This window comes from Malania oleifera, chromosome 9, assembly GCF_029873635.1.
Source record: "Malania oleifera isolate guangnan ecotype guangnan chromosome 9, ASM2987363v1, whole genome shotgun sequence".
In the NCBI taxonomy this organism is placed as follows: Eukaryota; Viridiplantae; Streptophyta; class Magnoliopsida; order Santalales; family Ximeniaceae; genus Malania; species Malania oleifera.
In genome coordinates, this window is record NC_080425.1 from 29,353,840 (window position 1) to 29,373,421 (window position 19,582).

Sequence of the window (19,582 nt, forward strand, 5' to 3'; positions counted from 1 at the left end):
TTAGAAAAAAATCATTTCCCTTCAGCTAAAGTAGCTGAAATGAACAGCCAAATACATAGTCAAAATTGCATCATAATCTGGAAATAAATTTCCATTCTCCCTATTTTCACTAAACCTAAGTTTGGGAGTAAGAAATTCACACTAAGAATTTGAATTTTGTTAGATTTAAATAAACATAATACAAAATTATGTTAATTTTATTCCAAATCCACACAAATCCAAATTCACGTCTAAAAATATATGCTACCTAATTTACATATGCTCCCAAATGCTGCCTAATTTGTTTTCCTAAAGCATTCCAAATGAGCGGAAAGTAGCAAAATAACAAAGTACAGCCATCGATCGATCTAGTGAAAGATACATACAAATGTATGTGTGTAACATGAGTAATAAATTTACATATCACCCCTAAAAAATGGTGCACTGAAAAATGAGCTGGAGAAGGTGCCTCCTCCATTAGGGAAAAGAGTTAGGAAGCAGATGAGAGCAAGGACAATCCCCCAAGCATACCTGTCATCCCCTAAGGGGGAAATCTCATCCTTTGCAGGTATTTCTTCTCCGCCTCGGAAGAAAGTTGCAAACAGCCCCCATGCCAAACAAAGAACACTTCCACTCAGGCCGCCAATACCAAGCAGCAGTGACGTACCAAACGATAGCAAAGTTGCAGTGCTTCTTCCAAACAAAGCTTGCACAATGCGGCCTCCTTCAAGCTTTCCACATGGTAACAAGTTCAAAGAAGTCACCACCATTCCTACAGAAGCAAGTGGCAGAAGAGACATTTTAATATGGATAAGAAGCTGGACTGGGGAATCAATACAAGAAACTGAGGGCTGCTTGATTCAATTTTCCAAGATTCTGAAGGGTTGCAAACTTGTTTATTTATGAAATAGAATTCTCTCTAGAAAAAGTTCCTGTAAGCTTGTCGGAGGTTACTAAAGTAGTCAATCCTGCCCAGTGCCTAAAATTGATCACTAGGGTCAGACAGCTTCGAACAAGCAAACCACTAGAGCAGTTCAATCAACTAATCAAACCAGCTTAGGGGACCAGGTGACAAAGTCAACTAGACTTAAAGTTGACAAAGTCATCAGTCATCTGACAAAAAATGGCCAAAAGAATATTTTATAATTTTCTATTGTTACGACTTATTGTTAACAATATGTTTACTTATGTATAATTTTTCAAACAAACTACTTTTTTCCATTTATGATTTCGTAAAACCGGGGTATCTCAAGTTGGGTCTGAAGTTGAATGACATAAAAATGTTCCCTTTTTCTCCTCTTTTCTTCTTCTTGCTTCTTCTAACAGACCTTTAAAACAGAGCATCTCAGCCAAGGTACTAGGTTATAGAATGACAATATAAAGGGAAGAAGACTGACCTAAAAGTCCAGCGAAAGCGAGGGGATCCACAGGTACTCCCACTCCTTCAACTGCATAAGGAAGTACATTCCCAAGATCATCTGCATAAGGTCCAATAACGAATTGGACGAACGAAAGTAAAGGGTTGTTATAAAAGAATTGAGGCCTTATATACCTGCAAAAAGATGAAAGAATTTGTTGAGTCGTGAAATGTAGACCAAGAGAAATTACCATAATATTAGCAAAATAAGTCGAACATTTGGGCTTTTTTAAGTAGTGTAAGGAATGCTTGGTTTCAAAACTGAATGCATTGCAGTAATTGGAAGTTCTGAAAGGCCATCATAATACTAACAGTGCATTGTCACCCCCGTTAAAGCTACCATCAGCCACAAAAGCAGCAACTGCAAGCACTAGTGATGTCAAGTATGCACTAGCTGTGCGTGCCACTGGAATATCAAAAAGAGCCTTTCTACTTGGCAGCAGCGACTCATAGTTATTCATCACTCCCAAGCACCCTGTCCAATTAGATGGCACAAGAAAAGATGGGCTGAGTTTAACACCGTAACGTGCTGCTGTTATCCTTGTGGCTATCTGCAGGATAATAAAAATACAAATTCTGAAATATCTGAGACAGACTTTACTAGCATTCATTACTTGGACAAATGAAAGAATGCATGAATTACTAGAGTAGAAACCCAAATCACAACAAAGTAGAAACCCAAAATGATTTGGGTCAGTAAACTGCAATGTACAAATAATTTGCGCTAGTAAAAGAATGGCAGTAACAAAATAAAAAATGAACAAGACATTCTCTCTATGAGGTAGTATACCAAAATGATTTGGTAATATCCAGATATTTTTCTTTTGCCCCCATCATTTCTCTCCTTCTGCACCAACCAAAAAACAGCTAGAGCAAAGATTCTTATCCTTTCCTCTACAGACTGAACCTTTCAAAGCTTTTAATTCCTTCTCAACATCTTCAGCAACAACCCATCTAATTTCCTGCATTACATAAACCACACACCAATTTTCACCCATTTGCAGTGAAGTAAAAGTTACTAGTATTTTCTCCTTTGCAGAGGCAACATGCATCAACTATAAAATAGATTTCTCCACTTTAAATTATTCCATGTAAGAATCCTGTCCCAAACTGCTTTCAAGCAAAAAAGAATGCTTTGGCAGGGGCTTTAGATTACTACTTGGAAAGCCTTGTTTCCTTCTTCCCCTCATTTTTGTGGAGAGAATAGCAGGATTTTACAATGAATTCACTGATTTTGCATAAGATCATACTGTAGAGTCCCCTCCTCTTCCTTCCACACCAGTTTCTTGAAGAAGACCAATCAGATATTGTGGTGTCACTGTAGTTTTTTATTCTTAAAGTCAGATTCCAGTTTATGTCTTCCAGCAGCCCCTGTACACCAACTGATCAGGCTGTTTCTGTTTGTCAATAGTCTGAAAAAGCCCAAGGAATTAATGCATGTTTGATAAATAGGAATTAAATGGCACGGAATCGAATTTCTTCCTTGTTTTCTACATGTTCTCCATTCAACTCCCAACTCCATTTCATTCCTAATCCACTCTACTCTGCAAACCAAATATGACATTACAGTATCCAAACCCTCCTGCCATATGAAACATTATGCCAGGAGAACACAAAGCTGCCACCACCCACCACAAACATATACCTTCAAAGAAATCTCCACTTCATTTCAAACGAACTTCCATAGCCCAGCACCATAGGGATTCCCATTCAAAGAACTCCCCACATTGTGAGCTTCTTGGTAACCACTGCCTATTCTCCATAATATTTTTTCCTTGCAGAGATCTCCAAAGCCACTTGCCCAATACAGGCTTATACATTAACTGCAGGCCAATAACACCCAGCCTGCCTTTATCAGAAGGGAGTTTAACCAAACCCCACCTCGCCATAAAAAAAAAATCAAAATTAATAGGTCTTTCAATAGGGTTCTCAAAACCATACGACACCTTTAAGAGATGCAAACAAATATTGTCACACGTTTGAAAGTTGAGTGCATCGTGCAAGGCCAACACTGGCTTTAGCCTACCTTGCCGTGGGCCATGATTTTATTACTAATCTAGGTTATCCATCTTGTCATGGACGATCCAAAATTTAAACATAGCAAATAATATTTTACAAGAAGACTTTAAATTTAAATTTGTAGAGAAGAACCCTACGGGAAAAGGACTCTTAGTTTAATTTGTAGGGACAGTTATTTAGTGAAAATGCATTTTTATTTCCATTAAACACATGCAGGCAATTCAGACATACATTCATTCTTTCTCCAACTACTCTGAAAAGTTGTATTTTGCAACTACAAATTTTCTAAGTTTTACCATGCTTATCACTGAATTTTGACGTTCAAATTGTTTTCAAAATTGGAATATACATGCAATCAACAGCATTGGTTGGACTCTATTGCATCTCGAGAGGATTCCCTTATACACACACTATATGCTGGGGCGAAGTTTTGTCTTAAGGAGCGAGAGTTTCTGCATATCTTCAGCATTTCTAACTGGCTGCCCACAAAAATATACTCAGCATGTTCTCTATCTTCTCTGCAACTGTGGAGGGTGTAGGGAACAAAATTGGATGGATTATTCTTCCTCAGGAAACAAGTTGATCCCTCGAGCCTACAAGTCTTTCAAATTTCTCAACAATTGGATTCCAAATTCTTTTGTTGTCAAAAAAGGAAGCCTCAGGTAAATAATGGGCAAGGGAACCATGCTGCTTCCTAAGATCTCAGCCAAAATCTCTAACAATTAAGCTCTCCCAATAGAACAAAAAGTTGCTACTACCCAGGTCAACTTTCAGCCTTGGAAGTTTCTTCAAATACCATCATGACGCACCTCAATTGAGTATTTGCTACCCTTCAGCATCACAAAAGAAAATGCTGTCATCCACAATCCACACATAGATGATGTCATATAAAAACTCTTACTTTGCTGGCACAGCCCGCTATGAAGCCCTGGAACAGCCCCCACTTTCAGCATTTTTGAGCATGCTATCAAACATCACCATTACTAAGATAAATTTAAGGGGATCAGGGATCCTTCAATGTGTATTTGCCACCCTATGGAAGAATCTATTGTTTCAATCACCTTCTTTAATCCAATTTGCTCTTGACTTTGGCCTCCACGAAATGTCCACCATATGAAGAAACCAGGCCAGCTATGACTTTGCTGCATTTCTTCTCTCCCTTTGCCCAGCATTCAACCCTTCTTTTTGAAGATTTGAGTCTTCCAAAACCTGAGTTCCACTTTCTCAGATTGTTTTTCAGCATCTTCAATTTCTCACATCACAAAACTTACATTGCCCCTTCTAATCTTCTGACCCCACCACTCTTTGATCCATTTGCCAAAACAATCCATCTTAAGCCACATCGTGTCAAATCTAAAAGGAGGGACTTAGCCCACCCTCATCTCCCCACATTCCAAGATGATACAATGGTAGTCAGAAACATCAAACTAGTATAGCAGCTTTGCAAAGACGCACCTTGTCCCAGGAGGAGTAAATGAGGAAATCTATCCAGTCTCAAAAATGCAGGTTCTCTCTAAAGTTTGACCAGATTAAGTCCACCCCCGCCCCCCCTTCCCCCAACTCCTCCTCCTTTTCTAATGGGTAGGTCAAGCAATGCTTTTGAGTAGAGGAAATCTTCAAATGCTTCACATGCTGCTCTTGAAACCTCCCCACTATTCCTGGCCATACTAAAATCACCAGTGATACGCCAATGTTACCCATTTTCTCTCATTGCATTTAAAGTCCTGCCAAAGCATATTTCTTTCTGGCATTCCTTCTCCCCTTCCATATATTATTATACACCACTACAAACCCACTCCTTACTTGTGACTAGAAATCTGAATCTGCATGACATAGAGCACCACCCTTAGCCACACCTAATATGATACCAGGTTGCAAGAAATGAGGAACTAGCAGATCATACAAACTCACATAAGATAGTTAGCATTGCTCACCACTCAACGCAATCCACAAAAGAGATACAGAAGCAAGGAAACTAACCACTCTAGGAATACAGATAGCTCACCACTTCAAATATAAAAATCACCATGCATGAAATGGGATATAAAACTGAAGAGAAACGAGGCAAAGACCAATGTCTCATATTTTCTTCAAAATATGTGACTGCACATCAAAATTCAAATGACCATAACTTCTGGTAGATGACTCAATTAATGTGTTATTTAATCTAATGAAAAGAGAACTTTTTCATCTTGAAATCCATAGGTGACATGCATATTTTTCCAGCTCTCGAACCTTTGCAAAATTGGGCTCAAAAGTGCGCCAAAAATGTGCTGGTCCACAACTTTCAAAACTGAATTTATTAAAATCATCAAGTCACATTCCAGCAGCCCAAATTCACTAGAACAACTTGAGTACACTCCTATGTCATGCTCCATTCATAGAAGAAGACTCACTTGCATCATATGTGCTATCACCACCATAATAAGGACATAAATCAGCAACATGGGAAGTGTCTAAAACATCATAATCAGCTAGAAGTTCAGCCTTCTATGCATTTTCACCAATCCACTTGAGAAATTTAAGTGGACTAGCTCTTGGTTGAAGCATTCCAAATTGGCCCTGAGGAAATCTCCTCTTTCCAAGATGAATCCTAACCATATCACCTAATTTGAATTCATCAAACTTACAATGCTTGTTATCTTTGAGCAAGAACCTTCCCGTTTCGCTCCGCAATCTTCTCACATATTTGCTATGCAACTTCCAAATTTGTTTAGCTCTTTCTTCAGCCATTCCACTAAAACTCTTAAGTAGCTGGAAGAGGAACCAAAACCAATGGACTCAATGGATTCTCGTCAAAGGACTTCCAAAACTCCTGTTTACAACTTCCATTTGACCACCCACTTGGGGATGGCAAGTGGCAGTGAATTGAAAATGAGTATAAAACATGAAAGTCCTTCAACAATTCAACTCACTCCCCATGCAAAATTGGTGATTAGATGAATCCAATCACTAGAAACATACCACAAATTGGCAATTAGATGAATATAACAGCTAGAAAACACAACCCAACCTAACATATATAGCCTAATACCCTAGTCCGCATCATTAGACAAAATTATTGGTCATATTTAAGATGTTTCAAATGCATTTTCATTTCTAAATTGGTAGCAAAGAAACTTATGTTGTATAATTTTTGTTTTCACAAAAAATTCACAAAACACAAACATACCTACCCTAAGCCCCAAGATTCATGGAGTCATCCTATAAAAATTAATAGGATAGAACAAATTACCAATTAAAACTTGGACCATTCATTGATCAATCATGAATCTCAACTACAAGAACATACCTCTGAAACTCCCAAAATGGAAATGATGCCGCCAAATAGAGGCACCACGTTAGCTAGGTAGTCATCAAATGTAGCATCAGGTTTAAGGAAGAAGCCACTCATCAAAGCTATTGTCCCAAAAGTTGCAACACATAAGACTACTGCACTAACATAACCCCAAGGAGTGCTCAGCTTTGTAGACTCAAACTGGAGGTCCATTTCTGCTTTGGGTTGCACCATACAAACCTTCAAAAACAATAATTGCAAAACTAAGCTTTAAATGCAATACACACACACACACACACACACGTTTTTGTATTAAAAATATAAATACATAAGTCTATGTATACAAGAGAGAGAGAGAGAGGTTGTGTGTGTGCATGCAAGAATGTAGGGAAAACTCAATTCACATATTTACCCTAATAAACTTTATAGACCTAAATGCCCATAAATAGCAACTTTCAATTGGCTATGCAATAAAATAACCCAGTTTGTAGACGAAAACAGAAAAATCATGATCGGGCCTGATAGAGAAAGAGACAAATGTGGTTCCGCAAGTACAAACAGAATATAGGGAAACGGCATTGTGTACAGAACCGAGTCTAATGGAGTTCAATAGAGATCACAAAGAGGATCTGCAATGGAAGGCAGAGACCATCAATCCAGGTGATATTGGTGCCAGCAATTTGTCCATAAAGGTGCATATTATTTTTCTAAGGTTTAGTTTTAAGTTAAAGTTCCTCCACAAATTCTAGTTCCCCTTTAAAAATTTTCAAATTCACTTATTTTCTGGCATTTTGGCAATTCAAATACTTCTCCCAACCAATTAAGATTATTTGGAAACAAAAAAAAGAGGAGTGACCATAACAAGTCCTTAATTCTGCCAACAACCACAAACTTTGGGTCATATATGTTGGTGCATTTAGATCCAAGACACGTTCTTTCAACCAAAACAAGGCAAAAATCAAGAGAGAGAGGGAGGGAGGGAGGGGAGAATTTCTTTATTCCTTTATTATATTATTATAGCCAAATGACTATGAAATGTGTTAGACACGCAGCAATTTTAATCTTCCGATCAACAAAATAAATCACACAAAGAACATTCACAGAAAAATGAAGACAAGAGATTTTAAGTGGTTCGGCAAGGTTGCCTACATCCACGGAGCGTGCACCTAGAGAAAAATCCACTATGAAACGATGTCAATACAAGATCTAATCAATCTCTCCCCAATCCCAGATCCCATGTACACCCCTTTACCTTCAACCCATTGAAGAAAAGTTCGTCCTAGAGAGAACCCCCCTCTAGCTCTCCTTGCACACAAAATGACAAGCAATCCCTATATTTTCCCATGGCTTACAAACATATATATGATACTACACAATCGTTGGATTTAGAGATGATCCAATAGTTGTGATAAAAGCCACAATAAATAAATAAAAATAAACATATTTTTTAACAATCTCCACCTTGGCTTTTAATCACAGCCAAGCACAACATTCCATCGCCACGCTCTAGGATGCTCTATCAACAATCAACAAGAGACTACATTAACTAAGTCCAAACAGTGCTTGAACTTAGCTAATGTAATAGGCTTCATGAGCATATCTGCAACATTTCCATCTGTGTGGATCTTCAATAACTGGAACTTACCGCTTTCAACCTAACCTCTAACTGCATGGTACCGCACGTCAATATGTTTCGTGCGAGAGTGGTAGACCTGATTCCTTGCCAAGTGGATCACACTCTGACTATCACAGAATACGTGTAACCTATCCTGCATAACACCAAGTTCCTGAATCAGTCCAGTTAACCACAAAGCCTAATTACCTGCCTCTGCCAAAGCTATGTATTTAGCTTCTGTAGTAGACAAAGCTGTAATAGGTTGCAACATAGACTTCCAACTAATGGAACCACCAGCCATGGTAAAAATGAAGCCAGAAGTGGACCTCCTCTTATCCAAATCACCTGCATAATTGGAGTCCACATAACCTTGAACATTACAATCATCACTACTTTCAAACAGGATACCATAGTCAGAAGTGCCACGCAAATATCTGAAAATCCATTTCCCAATGCATTCTACCTGGATTAGCCATATATTTGCTTACCAAACTAATTGCATATGACAAGTCTGGTCTACTACATACCATAGCATACATCAAATCGCTACTACACTGGCATAAGGCACACTAGTCATATCCAACTTATCCTCATCAGTAAAAGGACACAGTTTAGCAGACAACTGAAAATGAGCAGCTAGAGGTATTCTTACTGGTTTAGCCTTATCCATGTTAAACCTTTCCAACACCTTATCAATATACTTACCCTGTGACAACCACAGCTTCTTCTATTGTCTATCCCTCCTGATTTTCATGCCAAGGATCTTTTTAGCTGCATCAAGATCCTTCATCTCAAACTCATCCTGTAACCTGACTTTCAACACATTCAACTCATCAATACTGTTAGAGGCAATCAACATGTCATCCACATATAGCATAAGGATCACATATACACCACTGTTAAGCAATCTGAAGTAGACACAACTGTCATAACTGCTTCTAACATACCCAATCCTCAACACATAAGAATCAAACCTTTTATACCATTGCCTAGGGGATTGCTTTAAACCATAAAGAGACCTATTCAACTTACATACCAGGTGCTCTTTACCTTGTTCCACAAACCCCTCCGGTTGCTCCATAAAGATATCTTCCTCCAACTCACCATGAAGGAAAGTTGTCTTTACATCCATCTGTACCAAATCTAAATCATGCATGGCAACCAATGCTAACAAGGATCTAATAGAAGCATGCTTAACAACAAGAGAAAAGATTTCATTATAATCTATACCTTCTTCCTATTTGTATCATTTTGCTACTAACCTGGCCTTATATTTTATTCCTTCTGACTCTGAAGTAGGTTCTTTCTCTCTGAAAAACCCACTTACAACCAATCAGCTTCCTGTCCTTGAGCTTCTAAACCAACACCCAAGTGTCATTCTTATGAAAAGACTCCATCTCCTCAACCATGGTTCCAAGCCAACTATCTCCTTCAGAACTCTGAACTACTTCCTGAAAATCAAAAGGATCTCCACTACTAGTAATCAGAGCAAATGCAACTAAGTCCTCAAACCCATACCTAATCGGAGGCTTAACATTCCTCCTTTCTCTGCAGATGGCTAGCCCTGTAGGCTCATGTCTATCACCTGTTTGAGGAATTTATTGAGGAACTATAGCCTGTCTCACTGTATCCTATGCAACAGAATCAACAACAGTAGTCTGAGTATTACCCATACCTGAATTATGAATACTGCCCAGCTCCACCTGAATAGGTACTCCCGCTGAATTAGAATCCACCTTCTTATTAACGTTCTCCTTCAACATGGCTTCCTCATCGAAGACCACATCCCTACTAATGACCACCTTCCGTGCTATAGGGTCCCACAACTGGTATCCCTTCACTCCTTCTTGGAAACCAAGAAATACGCACAGTTTGGATTTAGAGTCCAACTTTGATTTGTCCTATTCACGCACATGCACATATGATGGACAACCAAATATTCTCAACATAGAGTAATCTACTGACTTACCTGTCCATACCTCCTCAGGAACTTTTGCATTAATAGATACAGAAGGAGACCTGTTTACCAAGTAGCATGTCATACTCACTGCTTCTGCCTAGAATGACCTAAGCAGATTAGCCTGAATCCTCATACACCTTGCCCTCTCTAGTAATATTCTGTTCATCCTTTCAGCCACCCCATTCTTCCATGGCCCATGTGGAACTGTATAGTGCCTAGTGATCCCCTCTTCTTTACAGAAGTCAATGAACTGGCTGTTTTTGTACTCCAGTCCATTGTCAGATCTCAGAAACTTCACCTGCTTCCCTATTTGCTTCTCTACTTGAGCTTTCCATTCCCTGAACTTACTGAATACCTCACTCTTGTGCTTCAAAAAATACACCCAGACTTTCCTGGAAAAATCATCAATAAATGAAACAAAATAAATAGCACCACTGTGAGATGTACCTGTACTGGACCCCATACATCTGAATGAATGTACTCCAGCACCTCCTTGCTCGTATGCTTTCCTGTTCTGAAACTCACCCTGCGTTGTTTATCAAACAAACCGTATTTACAGAACTTAAGGTTACAACAAGAATTACCTCCCAATAAGTTCCGTCTATGCAGCTCCTACAAACCACGCTCACTCATGTGATCCAACCTCATATGTCACAGAGTAGTATCATCTGTATCTGTATCTGTATCTGTATCTGTATCTGAAGAGGTGCTAGCTGCAGCTCCACCTGTCACTATGCTACCCACCAGAGTGTACAAATTTTACTTAGATGACCTTTCATTACTACCAGTTAACCTCTAGCCACTTTCAACACACCATCCCTAGCTGAAAAAGAGAAACCATTACTATCCAAAGAGCCCAAGGAAATCAAATTCGTTTTCAGATCTAGAAAATGCCTCAGATCCCTGATGGTTCCAATCACATCATCAAACATCCTCATTCTGACCATTCCAATACCAAGAATACCACAATAAGCATCATTACCCATCAACACCGTCCCTCTAGAGATTGGTTCATAGGAGTCAAACCAATCCTTGTATGGACACATATGATATGAGCACGCCGAATTCAAAGTCCAGGTATTGGCTAAGTAATTGGAACCTGTAGTAACAACCAAAAGATCCCCATCAAAAATTGATGAACTGCTCTCCACTACAGTAGCCTGCTCAGTCTTCTTCCTGTTCTCTTCCTCTAAATCTCTTTTCCTCCTTAGATAGTCCTTCTTCATATGCTCTTCTTTCCCGCAATAAAAACAACCACTCCTCCAGTTCCCACTCTTACCCCTGGATTTGGATAGAGATTTCCCTCGATTCCAATTACTCCTGCTAGAATTCCTGCCCCGCTGTTGGCTAGACTCACCCTTAGCCACCAACCCTTCTCCATGTCCTGGATGATCTGGTTTGTGAAAATTCTCATGCTCCAAAATGGCAGTAGTCACCTCATCAACTGTAAGAGTCTCCTAACCTAGCAGTAGTGTGGTTTTCAAAGTATCAAGTGAAATGGGAAGCGAATACAACAGAATCAGTGGTTTATCTTCCTCCTTAATTTTTACCTCAATACTCAACAACTGCGTGATTATCTTATTGAAATAATTGAGGTGGTCTCTGACTTCTGTGCCCTCAGTCATCCTCAATTGATACAACTGTTTCTTCAAATACAGTTTATTAACTAGAGACTTGGACATATAAATATTCTCCAATTTTTTCCAAAGCTCTGATGGTGATGTTTCATTCAACACGCTATATTTAATTTCTGGAGCTAAACTTAAGCGAATGGTACTTACCGCTTTCATTTCCAACTCTTCCCACTGATCATCTGACATGGTCTCTGGGTTCTTGTCTTCTTTCCCATACAGTGCCTTAATCAGTCCCTGTTGGACCAACACATCCTTCACAATGCTCTGCCACAGACTGAAATTATTTTTCCCATTAAAGGGCTCCACCTCGAACTTGGCCGTCGAAGTACTCGCCATTAAAAAAAAAATTTATCTTTTTTTTTCTCTCCTCTGACGTCTGGATGACGTCAACAACGGCACCTGCGTCAGCTTCTGCGTCAGCGTGACGTCAGCGCTCCACGGGGAGGATCCACGCCTCAACCCGCACTCCGACCCGACCAGATTCTAAATCTGGGTCTGTCACCCAATTCTGGCACTGTTCATCATGTTCTTCATTCACAGAAAAAAAAAAAAAATTTCTTCCAAATTTTTTTTTTTCACACCTTCAATTGAAAAATGATACTCCTTCAATTGAAAAAATTCTGAAATAATTTTCTGGCACATGATCTGAATCTTCGCGTACCTCAATCTGATCTGAACAAACAACTCTAATCTTGAACACTCCCATAGAAAAACTTCAGATCCGAAAAAAAAAATTTCGATGTGATCTGATCTATCAAATCTGCACCCAATCAAAAACGTGCTCTGATACCACTTGTTGACGCGCAGCAATTTTAATCTTCTTATCATCAAAATAAATCACACAAAGAACATTCATAGAAAAATGGAGACAAGAGATTTTACGTCGTTCGGCAAGGTTGCGTACGTCTACGGAGCGTGCACCTTGAGAAAAATCCACTATGAAACGATGGCAGTACAAGATCTAATCAATCTTTCCCCAATCCCAGATCCCCTGTACACCCCTTTACCTTCAACCCGTTGAAGAAAAGTTCTTCCTAGAGAGAACCCCACTCTAGCTCTCCTTACACAAAATGACAAGCAATTTTTATATTTTCCCATGGCTTACAAACATATATATGACACTACACAACCGTTGGATTTAGAGATGATCCAACAGCTGTGATAAAAGTCACAATAAATAAATAAAAATAAACATATTTTTTAACAAAATGAAATAGGAATTGCTCATTAGACTTTATAATTTATTGCGCTAATTAGTGTTGATTTGGATAGTGCACATATAGGGTTGTTTTCCTCCATTGCTTTGGGCACATTTGTCAAGTCAAGGGTGTTTTAAAGAATTCTGTGTTTGATATGCAAAGAAATTGGAGAGGTACATTTTTGCAATTGCATTTAAATTTTCATAGGAGGATGTCACCAATTCTTGTACTCTTTTCGTGCTCTCATTAATCAATTTCTTCCATATTAAATATAATATATATATATATATATATATATATGCATATGCTTGAATTCAGAGCATCACCGAATATGGATCTTGCTCGTCCTCTCAAGCTTCGCCCAAAGACAATTTAACAAAGGTTGGGGCTACCTCTGCCCAAAAGAAAGGCAGCTATATAGAGGTTGTGGAATAGATTTGGTTGTTCAAGTAGAGATGTTCATGTCTGCACCCATTGTAGAAAAGAAAGACACGCACTTGATTAATCATGGGATCTCCTCATCTCCACAGAAAACCAAGCTCTGCCAACAAGTTTGCCAGCAGTATTTTGAAGTGGATCATTCCAGCACCCCTAGTAGCCAGGGCTGAGTACATCATAATTGTATCCAAGGGCAGTATAACCACCCAATCCAAGCAACACTAAACTCAACCCTCTACTCCACTAGGTGCTACTATGGACCATTCAAGTAAGATGAGGCTTCTAGTCTCTTCATCTCTCATCTTTATATTATTAATTTTAGTGCTCGTCCCTAGTAAACCTGATTTGTTTCAATCAATACTCCTAAGTTCCTCGAATTGATAGTTCAATTACTTTGATTGCAAGGATATCCTCTCTTTTTATCTAGTTCCCTATCATTTATATCACATGTGCCCAAATTTCTCTTGAACTTGTTTCAATTATTTGACAGAAACTCTTAACCATTCAATGACCTTTAATCCTTCTTATTGTGTTAGTTATAAGACAAATAATATTGGCGGATGGCTTGAAAAGGACAATCTATGTTACTTTAATAGAAGTGGTGGTAGTTCTAGTTTCTCTTGTACAGAATTTCATTCTCCTCTCATGGTGCTTCTTTGGATCAGTAGCATTCTTGACTAAAATATCCATCTCTTCCTAAGGTGCAGTAAGTCTTTCCAATCTTTAAGTTTGTTTCTCATCTAGAGTTCCTAGCGTGTCAATTACGAAAAACACATTTTCTTAATTGGCAACAGAAGTTCATTGAAGGGCATCAACAGGATGCCACCCAAGTCAATCAGGCAAATACAGTGGATCTTCATATCCTCCTACGATTGAGACTCATACTGAGTCCTTATTTTTTCTTGTTCAGATATTTGGGATTGCTGTAAATTCAAATACCCCATCTGGTGTATTTTGTGCCTTGTGTGGAAAATTTATCTCCCAGAACTTGGCAATATTTGCTAATAGAGATAGGTCTCAGATTCTCCATGTATTTGTCCAATTTTACAATGAAATAAAGAATCAATTTGACATTGGTAAATGGTAATTGAGTTTTTGAATCTAATAATGGCAATTAATTCATTCAAAATAAAATTCAGATCTTTTGTTAGATAAAGGGAGATAAAAAGGACCTCTCACCAGACTCCTTATGTTCATACTCAACAGAATCTAGGGGCTGAAAGGAAGATTAGACCATTTACTTACAGCAATCTTTGCTTTTACACATGCGTGTTCCTAGAACCTTATGGACTGATGCTGTCCTTACAGCTTGTTACTCAATTAATAGGATGCTATCTAGCGTCTTAGGAGGGAAAATTCCCTTCGCTTTGTTTTTGAGTGCACCTATTCTGTGCAAGTTCAAGATGCTGATCAGAACAAGTTGTCTCATGCTATTGAGTGCATATTGGTTATTCTAGAACTCGAAACTATAGGCATTATGATCTTAAACTCTGTTTCTGTGTAGACGTGTCCCTTTTGAAGAGAAGATCATATTTTTCTAGTGAAGGATATTCTTTGGATAAATCCATTCTTGTACTTAAGCTATTAGCAATTCCCCATTTGATGAGAAGATCTTCTTAGTCCTACCCTGGACATTCCTACAAATGCTTTTAGTAATATGTCTGCTACTGCTCCAGAGAAACTGTTCAAGCTACATGAGCATGGTAAACGAAAAAAAAAACTGTTTGGAACATCTTAAAGAAAAGTACTTATTTTGAAAAGAACTTAAAATTAAGTACTTATATAAAAAAAAAAAAAAAAAAAGGGACAATCCATTGATGAAGCAAGCTACGGCATGAGCAAATACAGTTGAAGGCTCTTGCATCAAAGATGGTATTTCCACTGACAGGACCTGGATATGATTGTGATAATCATGCTGCTATCTATATAACCAGTTATCCTGCATCTCATAAGAGGGCTAAGCACATCAAAGTTGCCAGTAATTTTGTGAGAAATATTGTCATGAAAATTGTGCCCATGACCATTCTGCCTGTGAAATCTTTATAACAAGCTAGGAGATTTGTTCATGAAGACCATGTTTAGAACTTCTTTCTCTGTTGTTTGTACGGTTGTACCAAACTGGGATTGGGTGATATTCATGCAACCCTAGCTTGAAGGTGAATATGGGAAAGTAATGGCAGCATTAGTCTAGCATAAGTTTATACTTGTTTTATTTATGCAATCCCAGCTTGAGAGGGAGTGAGTAGCATTACTTTAGTATGAGGTTGTAATTGGGGGCATTTTTGTCCCCAGAAATATTTTATTCAGAAGTATGGTTGGTCAGGGAGAGTTATTATCCTCCAACCAATTCTCTCTCTCTCTCTCTCTCTCTCTCTCTCTCTCTCTCTCTCTCTCACAAACACACACACACACAAACACACACACACAAACATACACAACTTTTCTCCCCTATACTGGTCCTGTTTTCTGGTCTATTGAGATGGATTTCTCAGATTCACATCAAAGAGACAAACAACTGTTTCACAATTGCTTCTATATAGTTGGCAGTTAGCATGGTTTGGGCTTTTTCCAGTTTAAATAAAATATCCGACTAATAATACCTCAGTTTGATTGTTAGATATACACACACTATAAACAGTTTACAAAACCCAAACACCTGTGCATTGACTAGCAACTAATAGTACTTTGCACATCAAAGGAGCAGTAGTTAATGATTCACCGCTAATACAAGAAATTAATGAGCCAATTTAAACTTTGTTACATATAGAAATCAGATGACTAGAATGAGTGTTTCAACTTTCACAAGGCTTTACTATTTTAAGGATGTCTAAATTTTTTCTGCCCTGATTTTGCAAGTGGGACTGTAATTAATGATTTGGTTAAATTACACCCTGTCAACCACTTGGAAAATGGTCTGGCAAAAAAATTTTGGGTTCGCTGCCAGGACAGATAATCAGTGAGATTACCAAATACAGATCATTCAATATGTTTTTCTACATTTACCCTACAAAGATGCCATAAATCTTATATAAAGGCAACAATGACTAATCATGGAGACAATTAAACAAATGTTGTTGAAAGGAATAATGATGGCTTTAATATAAAGCCATGGTAAATTTAGCGAATAGCTTATATGTGTGACACCCAGTGCACAAGGCTCCCATGCCATGGGGGGGCTAAGGAGGGCGAGATATGGGCAGGCTCACCTCCATGATTAAAAAGATTGTTTACATGACTTGGGGAGAAAAAAAATACACATTTTAAGAATACATTAGGACAGCTACATTACATCCTAAGATTCCAATTACAAAAAAAGTTACAAATTATGCCACCACCATCAAAAATGAATTTATCCTGATTTACCTGTTTTGTGATGTCATTGCTCTTTTCCTCCATGAACCACAAAACAACCTCCCTCCCTGCAGCTTCAGAGATCTTCTTCTCCAATACAGGAATGACTTCTTCAATGGGTTTCCTCAAATTCCCAATGAAAATACCTCCATCTCCAAATCTCCGAGCATCGGTTGCAAAAAATGTATCAAACCCAAAACAGCTCTTTAACTGCCAAATTCAAATCAATTTCAAAATTAATGCTTCCACTTCTTGAAACAAACCAGAATAACAGAATGCAAACCAAAGTAAAATAATTCTGGGGAAGGAACGCCGTTCATACTGAATGGTTCTACAGAATGACACAGATACTTCGCTTTAATTGAAAAACAAAAATAAAAATAAGTGAATGCACGTACGTTAAAAATAACAGGGAACTCATCATTCGTGGTTTCATGCTAATAGTGCTGAGACTGTACTAAAGAAATTAAAAAAAAAATTTAAAAAGGGGAATTTTAATGCGATATCTAGGATTTATTTGTGTACAAAACAAAAGAGAGCACAATATGAAACGGATTCAGTCACTTTCCGAACAAATTTTGGTTTTGGAATCAACTGCTCGCAAGACTATGCCATAATACCAATAAGAAAATCAGTATGACAAGTAATCACCTTGTTAAGGTCTAAAGCCTTGAAAGCCTCCTCCGCTTTCTCTAACCTCTCCCTCTCTCTAGCTAAACTATCACGAACAACTCTATTGAAAAGCCCCACAACCGGGTTATTACTATTTTCTCTATCCAGCTCCTTGAGCCGCCTATCAGCCCTCTTCTTCTCGAGTTTTATCGCGGCCTCAATCGAAGGATTGCCCATGAACTTCTTGAAGTCCTCGTCCGTCTTCCAATCCACCTCCTGCTGCTTCTCTTTCTCCCCGGATCCAATCTCGCCTCCTTTGCCCAACTCAACTTCAGCGGCCAATTCATTCTTCTGCGTAACACCTTCGGTGCTCCGCTTCTCTGGAGCCAAAGCAACCGGTGTCGAAGAAGAAGATGGAGATGGAGATGGAGATGACGAGGGTTCCGTTTCTTTGTCATCCTTGATCGATGACTTCAGAAGTCTCCTGTAGTAGGGGATGGTCGAGAAGGAGGATGAGAAGTGGGTTAATCCCGGTCCAAATGGGTGTTTGGTGAGAGATGGAAGCGTAGCTGTTGGGGTCTTTGGATTTCTTCTGAGATTCCATGCGGGAGGGGAAGAGAACGGAGTGATGGAGACGGCGGCGGTGGAGGCAGCCATTGGAGAAGCAGAGTAATGTAGGTAAGGTTGGAGAATTGGAGCAGGGCATGGTGGGATGGCTGGGGAGCTGGGTTTTGAGCATTTTGTGAGACGAAGTTAGATATTGATCTAGAGAGTTGCAGAAGGTCCGAGGCAGAGTGAGAAGCGACAAGAAGATGAAAAAACCCCACCAAAAACCCAGCCGAAAATCCGAAGCAGACGCAGAAAATTTGGAAATTATGTGGCTGAGCTTCCGCTTGTAGTTTATTAATGTTTCAAATATAAAATTATTAGTAATCTTTATCTCATGGAAGAGGAAAATACTGGCTGAAGCATTATATGATTATAATGAAACTTTTTTTTATTTCAACTTTTTTAAAAAAGTAAAAAATAGATTTACCGTATTTGGTAAATAAATTTTTAAATTTTTAAATAAAAAATTAAAAGCAAGGAATTTTAACCTTTTATAAGCAAAGTATTTACTTTTTTCGGTTTAATGACTAGACGGTAAACTTAAGGCTAAGGTGGTAAATCAAAATTATCCCAATTAAATGACTTGAGTCTTTCAAAATTATCCTAATTAAATGACTTGCGTCTTTGTAATTATGGCTTTCCATTTAAAATAATATTTTGGTGTACAAGTGAAAAAAGGTAGAAAAAATTATCTATTATCTCGATGAATTAGTCAAGTGTCCAAAGGACCTCAGACATCATCATTTCAAAAAAAAATTGATTTTTTTTTATTGAAAGACAACTATATTTCATAAATGTATATTTAGTTGCAAAAGAAGTTGATGGAAATTCCTAGTTCTCTGACATAAAACAATATATTCAAAGGGGAGAATATCCTATAAGATCATCAAATAATGATGGAAGAACAATCGGAAGGTTAGTGGGACTTTTTCTTAGAGGGAGATGTGTTTTACAAAAGAAGTCATGACATGACACTTTTACGTTATGTCGAGACAAAGGAAGCACAACAGAAAGAAGTCATGATATGACACTTTTACGTTGTGTCGTGACAAAGAAGCACAACAAGTTATGCTGGGGTACATGAAGGAATTTGTGGTACACATGCAAGCGAGCATTCAATGGCCCATAAAATTTTAAGATTTGGATATTATTGGACAACCATGGAGAGGGATTGTATCAGATATACAAGGAAGTGTCACAAGTGTCAGATTTATAGAGATCGTATCCAAGTCTCACCATTTCAACTCCACGTGTTATCCATGCCATGGTCCATCTCTACATGGGGCATGAACGTGATTGGACCAATAACGCCTTAAGAAAGCAATGGTAATCGCTTCATCTTTGTGGTCATTGATTATTTCTTAAAATGGAATGTCTTATATCCAGATGTTACTCAAAACATGATTTTTCGTTTCATTTTTAAAGAGATAATATATAGATATAGGATGTCAGAGATGATAATTTCAGACAAT

At 38.3% G+C, this 19,582-nt stretch overlaps 1 protein-coding gene across 1 annotated transcript; it reads right to left on the reverse strand.

Moving 5' to 3' along the window:
- Nucleotides 1-154: 154 nt before the first annotated feature.
- On the reverse strand, nucleotides 155-18,376 carry LOC131164542 (probable zinc metallopeptidase EGY3, chloroplastic). Its single transcript, XM_058121812.1, has 6 exons — nucleotides 17,541-18,376; nucleotides 16,902-17,099; nucleotides 6,708-6,932; nucleotides 1,709-1,947; nucleotides 1,377-1,531; nucleotides 155-751 (listed from the first exon to the last, which is right to left on the reverse strand). Exons 1-6 carry the CDS (start codon nucleotides 18,156-18,158, stop codon nucleotides 396-398), a joined length of 1,791 nt encoding a protein of 596 aa, XP_057977795.1. The 5' UTR covers nucleotides 18,159-18,376; the 3' UTR covers nucleotides 155-395.
- Between the last annotated feature and the right edge of the window lie 1,206 nt (nucleotides 18,377-19,582).

Bases quoted from the DNA above. Each gene is read 5' to 3' on its own strand.
- LOC131164542 (XM_058121812.1), bottom strand. From the start codon at position 18,158: ATGGCTGCCTCCACCGCCGCCGTCTCCATCACTCCGTTCTCTTCCCCT. The intron at 6,933-16,901 runs GTAAATCAGGAT...TTGTTTTTGAAG, and splicing joins GCAATGACATCACAAAACAG to GTTTGTATGGTGCAACCCAA. The intron at 752-1,376 runs GTCAGTCTTCTT...TTGCTTCTGTAG, and splicing joins CGCTTTCGCTGGACTTTTAG to GAATGGTGGTGACTTCTTTG.